We start from the raw sequence: 8,586 nt of genomic DNA on the forward strand, positions 1-8,586 counted from the left end.
TCAGAAAAGAACAGAAAACAATGGGCTATTCAAGTTCTTAGAACTTCTAAGAAGTTCTTAGAAGTGTCAAAACCAGTAACCTATTTGTGGTATCTGGTGAGACCAAGAAATTGTAAATACTGAAGATTGGTGATTTGCATTTACTAAAACGAATTTCCACATAAAGTTGAAAAGCAATTAATGGTTATCCTTTTGCAGTCTACAATGGCATTTCTCAAAAGCCTGCTCCAATTGATAATTCACATGAATGATATTGGTAATTCCTTCACTGTCACTGGGACAAAATCCTGGAACTCTTTCCCTGATGGCACTGTAGGTGTCCCAACACCACAGGGACTGTAGTGGTTCAAGAAGGTTGCTCACCACCACTTTACCCAGGAGCAATTAGCGACGGGAAATAATTGTCGACCCAACTAGTGATGCTCACATCCTAGAGATGAGTGAAAAAAAAGGTCAGTCAGTGACTAATGTCGAGCAAAATTTTGTTATAGAAAATCAGGAGAAGAAAATTCTCGAACAGCAATTGCAATTCATGAAAACTTGACAATACAAATAACAATGACAGACAATATCACTGATGACTGTGGGAATCAACGGCACCTCCAGACAAAGTCATGAGATCTGGATGTGTCAGCAAAGTACCTCGATATTACGGAGACCTGTAAGCTCCTTTGCTACTATAAATAGTTAAACTTTCCTTTGGAAAGGAGGGGCATGTTGCACGTATATTTTATCATTCACAATCCACATGCTGCATGTATACATAGTTGTGGCATTGCCTGGCTGTTTGTCTGCTTTGAGTTTGCAAGCTGCATGCACTGTTAGTTTGCTGTCATGTCTGCTTCATAACTTGCAATGTGTTTTACTCTTTTGAATAAACTAATACACAGAAGTTATCACTTTGGATGACTAATTGTTAGACAGCAGTCTCCTACACACAAACATTTACAAGGAACAGAACTAGCTTGTAAGTTCACATGAAGAGTCATCAGCATTTTCGTTCTCAGGTCTGCTGAGCATTTTCAATATTTTCTGTTATACTTCCAGATTCTAGCATCCACAATATTGTGCTTTTGGACACATTTTTCAGGAAAGGGTTTTGAAATGATTTATATTTTCACTATACTCAGTAATTCCAAGAAATAAATTATTTTTCAACCACACATATTCTAGTCAAGAACCCTAAAATGCACAGTACAGTTTCTTTCCTGCATTACACTCAGCAAATTCTTGCTCCTTTCCAACAGGCTATCGAACAGATCTGAACAGAATTTTAAGAAACATTTGCTGTTATCAGGAGTGCCTAATGACTAGGTTTCAATGGGCAGTCAAGATGTTGTGTGGAAAATCCAAGTCGTAACAAATTGGCAAAACCATTTCCTTGGAGCAAATTTGTTCTTGGAATGGGATTCACTCAATTTTAACTTGATAATTCAGACATATTAAATCACCATGAAAACACGCAGCAATTTTTGGAGGAATTCATAATGATTATCATAACACTGAATAATCATCTGTTCATTGGAGTCAGATTCTTCCCTCAATAATCAATCAAGATAATTACAAAGGTTAAAGTCTTAAGAGTTTTCATCTGCACTGGTAAATCTTAGTCAAGCGCAAGGAGTGATTGAATGCAACTAACGCATCATTTTTTGAATAGAGTAACTATATAGAACAATCAAATTTCCATACAAAACAATGACTACACTTCAATGTCAATGCAGCTCTTTGGGGAACTCTAAGGATATGAAAGGTGCTTCGTCCTTGCCACTGGCCAGTTTTCTAATAAATCTTGCTAGAAGATTTTATTTTCTGCAGAATAAGTTCAAAAATTTTTCACAAAACTACGCTTCTGTAGAAAAAGAGACAAAAAGCAAAATAATTTTTAAAGTGCGCATACCTGGAGCCTTTTGAATATGCTCACAAAGATTAGAAAAGATTATGCCAAAGATAAAACCCAGGACCTGATCAGGTCTACCCCAGAAATTTGTGGGAAGCTCAGGAAGAGATTGCTGGGCCCCCTGTTGAGATATTTGTATTATCGATAGCTACAGGTGAGGTGCCTGAAGATTGGAAGTTAGTTAGCGCTGTACCAGTATTTAAGAAAAGGTGGTAAAGAAAATCCAGGGAACTACAGACAGGTGAGCCTGACTTCAGTGGTGGGCAAGTTGTTGCAGGGGATTCTGAGGGACAGGATTTACATGTATTTGGAAAGGCAAGGACTGATTAGGGATAGACAACATGGCTTTGTGCGTGGGAAATCGTGCCTCAGTAACTTGATTGAAGTGACGAAGAGGATTGATAAAGGCAGACTGATGGACTTGATCTATATGGACTTTAGTAAGGCATTCAACAAGACTCCACACAATAAACTGGTTAGCAAAGTTAGAACTCACGGAATCCAGGGAGAGCTAGCCATTTGGATACAGAACTAGTTTGCAGGTAGAGGACAGAGGGTGGTGGTGGAGGGTTGGTTTTCAGACTGGAGGCCTGCGACCAGCAGTGTGTCACATGGATGGTGCAGGGCCCATTGCTTTTCATCATTTATATAATGATTTTGTTGTGAACACAGAAGGTATGGTTAGTAAGTTTGCAGATGACGCCAAAATTGGAGGTGTAGTGGACAGCGACGGGGGTTACCTCAGATTACAATGGGACCTTGATCAAATGGGCTGATGGGCCGAGGTGACGCAAACAGAGTTTCATTTGGATAAATGTGAGGTGCTGAATTTTGGAAAAGCAAATCAGGGCAGGACTTATACACTTAATGGTAAGGTTCTGCAGAGTGCTGCTGAACAAAGAGACCTTGGCGTGCAGGCTCCAAGTTCCTTGAAAGCGGAGTTGCAGGTAGACAGGATAGTGAAGGCGGCATTTGGTCTGCTTAGATAACAAGGTGTAGAGCTGGATGAACACAGCAGGCCAAGCAGCATCAGAGGAGCAGGAAAGCTGACATTTCGGGTCTGGACCCTTCTTCAGAAATGGTATGCTTGCCTTTATTGATCAGTGCATTGAGTACAGGAGTTGGGAGGTTATGTTAGACCAAAAGACACAGGAGCAGAAATTAGGACATTCAGCCCATCAAGTGTGTTCTGCCATATAATCATGGCTGATAAGTTTCTCAACCCTATTCTCTCTCTTTCTCCCCATAACCCTTGATCCCCTTGACAATCAAGAACCTATCTACCTCTGTCTTAAATATACTCAATGACCTGGGCTCCACAACCTTCTGTGACAATGAATTCCATTGATTTACCACTCTCTCGCTGAAGAAGTTTCTCATCATCTCTGTTCTGAAGGGTCTTCCCTTTACTCTAAGGCTGTACCCTTAGGTCCTAGTCTCTCCTACCTATGGAAACATCTTCCTAATGTCCACTGTCCAGGCCGTTCAGTATTCTGTAAGTTTCAATTATATCCTCCCTCATCCTTATAAAATCCATTGAGTATAGACCAGAGTCCTCAAACATTTCTCACATGTTAAGCCTTTCATTCCTGGGATCATTCTCGCGAACTTCCTATGGACAAGCTCCAGGGCCAATACATCCTTCCTGAGGTACGGGGTGCAAAATTGATCACTAGACTCTAAATGTGGTCTGACCTGAGCTTTATAAAGCCTCAGATGTACATCCCTGCTTTTATATTCTGGTCCTCTCGAAATAAATACCAACCATTGTATTTGCCGCACAACAAAAACAAAGTTGCTGGAAAAGCTCATCAGGTCTGGCAGCATCTGTGGAGGAGAAAACAGAGTTAACGTTTCGGGTCCGGTGACCCTTCCTCAGAACTGATGGTGGCTGGGAAAACGTCAGTTTATATGCAGAAAATAGGGAGGTGGGTGGGGTAGTGAGTAAACGATAGGATAGAGCCCAAAGAGAGAGAAAGACAGTTGGACAGACAAAGGAGCTGATAACAATCAGGCTGGGAGGGTGAATAGTTGTTAATGGGGACTGTTAGTGACTAACAACAGGGGGTGTGTAGTGGCAGGCTATGTGGTAACAAGGCCCGGTGTGTGGGGTGGGGGACTGGGACATGGGAGAGTTTAGACCCTAAAAGTATTGAACTCAATATTGAGTCTGGAGGGCTGTAGGGTCCCCAAGTGGAAAATGAGGTGTTGTTCCTCCAGCTTGCGCTGGGCTTCACTGGAACACTGTAGCAAGCCGGAGACAGAGATGTTGGCCAGGCAACAAGGTGGTGCATTGAAGTGGCAGGCAACAGGTAATTCAGGGTCTTTTTTGTGAGCAGAACGTAGATGTGCTGCAAAGCGGTCGCCAAGTCTACGCTTCGTTTCCCCAACGTAGAGGAGACCACATTGTGAGCAGTGAACGCAGTAGACCAGATTCTGTGAAGTGCAGGTGAAGTGTTGCTTCACCTGGAAGGTATGTTTGGCCCTTGGATACTGGGAAGGGAGGAGGTAAATGCGCAGGTGTTGCACCTCCGCCAGTTACAGGGGAAGGTGCCGTAGGGCTGTGGGGAGGTGTTGGGGGTGAAGGAAGTATGGACTAGGGTGTCCTGGAGGGAACGGTCCCTGCGGAAGGCAGACAAGGGAGGGGAGGGGAATATGTGTCTGGTGGTGGCATCTTGCTGGAGGTGGCGGAAATGGCGTCTGATGATCTTCTGTATGTGGATGCTGGTGGGATGGTAGGTGAGGATAAGGGGAACCCTATCGCTGTTGCGGGAGGGAAGAGAAGGGTTGAGGGCATTGTATTTGCCTTCGTAACTACCGACTCAACCTGCAAGTTTACTTTAAGTGGACCTTGGACTAGAACTCCCAGTCCCTTTCCACTTTAGATTTCTGAATTTTCTATCCATTTAGAAAATAGTCCATGCCTCTATTCTTCCTGTCAAAGTTCATGACTTCACACTTCTCCACGTTGTATTCCATCTGTTACTTCTTTGTGCACTCTCCTAACCTGTCTAAATCCTTCTGCAGTCTCCCTAACTCCTCAATACTACCTGTCCCTCTACCCATCTTTGTATCATCTGCAAACATAGCCAGAATGCCCTGAGTTCCTTCATCTCGATCAATAACGTATAAAGGGAAAAGTTGTGGTCCCAAAGCTGACCCTTGTGGAATATCACTAGTCACCGGCTGCCATCTTGAGAAGGACCGTTTTATCCACATACTCTGCTTTCTAGTACCTTGCCTCCAACAAAATGGGCCCTTATCTTACTCAGCAGCCTCCTATGCAGCACCTTCCACCTTCTGGAAGTTCAGGTAGATATTATCCATTGGCTCTTCTTGGTCTATCCTGCTTGTTACCTCCTCAAAGAATTCTAACAGATTTGTCAGGCATGACCTTCCCTTGATGAAACTATGCTGACTTCGCGCTAGTTTACCACGCACTTCCAAGTATTCAGAAATCTCATCCTTCACAACGGACTCCAAAATCTTACCAACAACCAAGGTCAGGCTAATCTGCCTATAATTTCCCGTCTTTTCCCATACTCCCTTCTTAAGTAGGAGGGCTATATTAGTGATTTCCCAGTCCTCTGGGACCTTCCCTAACTCCAGCAAATCCTGAAATCACCAATAACACCTCCACTAGCTTTTTGGCTATCTCCTTCAAAACAGCTCTGGGGTGTAGTCCATCTGGTCCAGGTGATTTATCAACCTTCAGATCTTTCAATTTTTCTAACACCTTTTCCTTGGTGATAGCCACACACTCACCTCTGTCCTCTGACTCGCTTGAATTTTTGGGATATTACCCATGTCTTCCACCATGAAGACTGACACAAAGTGCTTATTCACTTCTTCAGCCATTTCTTTGTTCCCTATTACTACTTATCCAGCATCATTTTCCAGCAGTCCAATGTCCACTTTTGCCCTTTATATATCTAAAGAAACTCTAGCAATCTGGTTTTATGTCGTAGCTGTACAGGTCATTGGCTAGGTCACTTTTGGAACACTACTTAAAAAGGTTCAGAACAGGTTTACAAGAATGTTGCAAGGGTTGGACTATAACGAGACGCTGAATAGGCTGGGGCTATTTTCCCTGAAGCACCAGAGGCTGAGGGATGACATTATAGAAGTTTATAAAACGATGGGCATGGATAGGGTGAATAGCCAAGGTCTTTTCCCCAGGGTAGGAGAGTCCAAAACTAAAGGGCACAGGTTTAAGGCAGGAGGGGAAAGGTTTAAGAGGAATCTAAGGAGTAACTTTTTCACACAGAGGATGGTGCATGAATGGAATGAACTGCCAGAGGAAGTAGTAGAGGCTGGTACAATTACAACATTTAAAAGGCATCTGGATGGGTATATGAATAGGAAGGGTTTAGAGGGATATAGGCTAAATGTTGGCAAATGGGATTAGATTAATTTAGGATATCTGGTCAGCATGGACAAGTTGGACCAAAGGGTCCGTTTCCATGTTGGACAGCTCTACGAGTCTAATTTGAGTTCAAGGATGGGGTTGGGGATGAGGAGAAAAGAGTAGCTTCTCTGCTGCATGGGCCATATTTTCCTCCAGTGTTTGCTCTGAGCTGTTTTTTCTCCTGCGTGATGAGACCAGCAGCACAATATCAATGCATTCATATTAGCTTAGTCATCAACTGCTCCTCCACTCTGTTGCCTTGGAACTGTCTCTACTGACTCCTATCCAACCTTTCATTGCTGTTTTAAAATTAGTTATAGAGAGATTTGAAAATCTACAGGAAAATGGAGACAAATTGGTCATTCAAAATATCACAGCACTAAGAAAATGAAGCAATGGCAGATAAGAAATTGTTGGTTAGAATGAGAAGTAATAAATAAAGAATGTACTTGTTGATGCTCATTAAGAGAAACAGAGAATTGGTTCACAAAGAGACTGCTTTCATGAGTACAGGACTTCAAGATTTTATGAGGTTGCATAGTATATAGACCACTTTTTACTTAATGTACGGTGCATTAATGTACTGTTAAGGAGACACATTACATCAATCAGTTGCTAAATTATTCAATCAGAATCATTACTAAAGCTACTTGTATTGATAGCTATGCAAGATTAACTTCTTTGTTTTTCATCATTTTCTTCCATGCAAATCTTTGGGTACACATTGAAGTTTCCATTATTACAGCAATAAAGAAAGCATCCTTAAAGCAGCAGTTCCACACAATTGGTCCACTAACTCAAAGTATTGTTCTTTGGTTGAGTTTAGAAAAATTCAACCAAAATTTAGGTTTTAAATCAGTCTTGACACAATGCTGAAGTATCTATATTTTTAATAAAAAGACGATTAGAGATTCTTCTGTCTTCAAAGGGTTTAGGCTTTCTTTCAAATGTTAACTCATCATGTGGTCAAAATAATAATTAAAGATAATTACTTGCATAAAAATAACTGGTTACACAAAGTGAGTGGGTTTATTTACTTAAAATCTAAATATAGCCTTGCTGTCCTAAAACATGAGCTTATTAATAATTGTGAAACTGAAAATACGTGCTTAAAGCCACAGGTGAAATACAGAAACTTACTTTACAATACATCTTCTAACAATATACAGGTTAAGACATGATAGCATTAATTTCGTCCTTAAGTTTTGAATAGAGCAGCTGCTGCTCAATCATCCTGCTTATTGCAGTTTAGAAAAGAGACAAAATGTAATCTCCCATTGATCAGATAACTTAGAGACAAATAGTTGACTTTCAAGTAAAATACTTGTCATATTTCATTGGAAACCATTGGGGTAAGTTTGTCAAGAATTCTTAAATTGTGAGCAGAAGAAAGGCTCTTTTCAAATGATTTTCAAGAAGGGAGGGTATTCCACTCTCTTTCTGTACAGATTACCAGGCAAGCTAGCACGGAACGTTTTCTTTATCATCTCCGAAGTCCTTGAACATATTGTAAATGGCAAAATATCTGCTCTTACACTCCTTGCAATCAATTTCAACAAACAACATTGTCTTAAACTATGATCTTGGTCCATTCTGTCTCTGTGAACTGGCTGCAGCCTTTGGAATAGTTGGCACATCATTCTCCTCCATCATCATCCAATTTCGTGGGGTTGTTGTCAACTGGATTGGCTCTGAACTATTCAAATCACAAGCAATGCACCTCAGCAATTGTCTTCCTTCTCACTCCTATGCTATTAAGACCAGAGCTCCCGAAAAACCATTCTTCAATTCTTCATAACCGTATTCAGACCCAACCTTAGCATATGACTCCACAATCATCTCTATCACAAAGACTGCCTGTGCTGTCAATTTCAGCCAAGTACATCTGTTCCTAATATTTTCCTTGACTGCCTTCAGGTGCACCTAGTTAAGGAGTGTCCTGGGCAGCTTCCCATTTTCTGTTAACTTCAGCTCAGTCAAAGCTTTGCTCGGCATCATATCAAGGCCCACTTGCCCAGTACCAGTAGAACTCAATGGCTTAACATTTAACATTCTCATTGTTGCATTTAAAACCCTTTGTGGCCTTGATCCTTAAAATCTCTGTAACCTTATCTATTCTGATAATGATCCATTCTATATATCTGACTGGCCTCCTATGCAATATCCCCTCCCTTGACCATAGCTCTGGGAGTTGCATCTTCAATTGCTTTAGCCTCCCATCCTGGAGTTTTCTCCCTAATGCAATCCCCTGTTCCATCTCCCCATTTTAACTTATGAG

At 41.5% G+C, this 8,586-nt stretch overlaps 1 protein-coding gene across 1 annotated transcript in view; it reads right to left on the reverse strand.

Moving 5' to 3' along the window:
* The window catches only part of LOC109927178 (protoheme IX farnesyltransferase, mitochondrial), a 117,666-nt gene extending 111,959 nt beyond the window's left edge, over positions 1 to 5,707 (reverse strand). Inside the window, exon 1 of the mRNA XM_048611125.1 lies at positions 5,666 to 5,707. Within this exon, the coding sequence (XP_048467082.1) occupies positions 5,666 to 5,707 (42 nt within the window). The remainder of the gene's footprint in view (positions 1 to 5,665) is intronic.
* Between the last annotated feature and the right edge of the window lie 2,879 nt (positions 5,708 to 8,586).

Source organism: Rhincodon typus, chromosome 23, assembly GCF_021869965.1.
Source record: "Rhincodon typus isolate 14 chromosome 23, sRhiTyp1.1, whole genome shotgun sequence".
NCBI lineage: Eukaryota > Metazoa > Chordata > Chondrichthyes > Orectolobiformes > Rhincodontidae > Rhincodon > Rhincodon typus.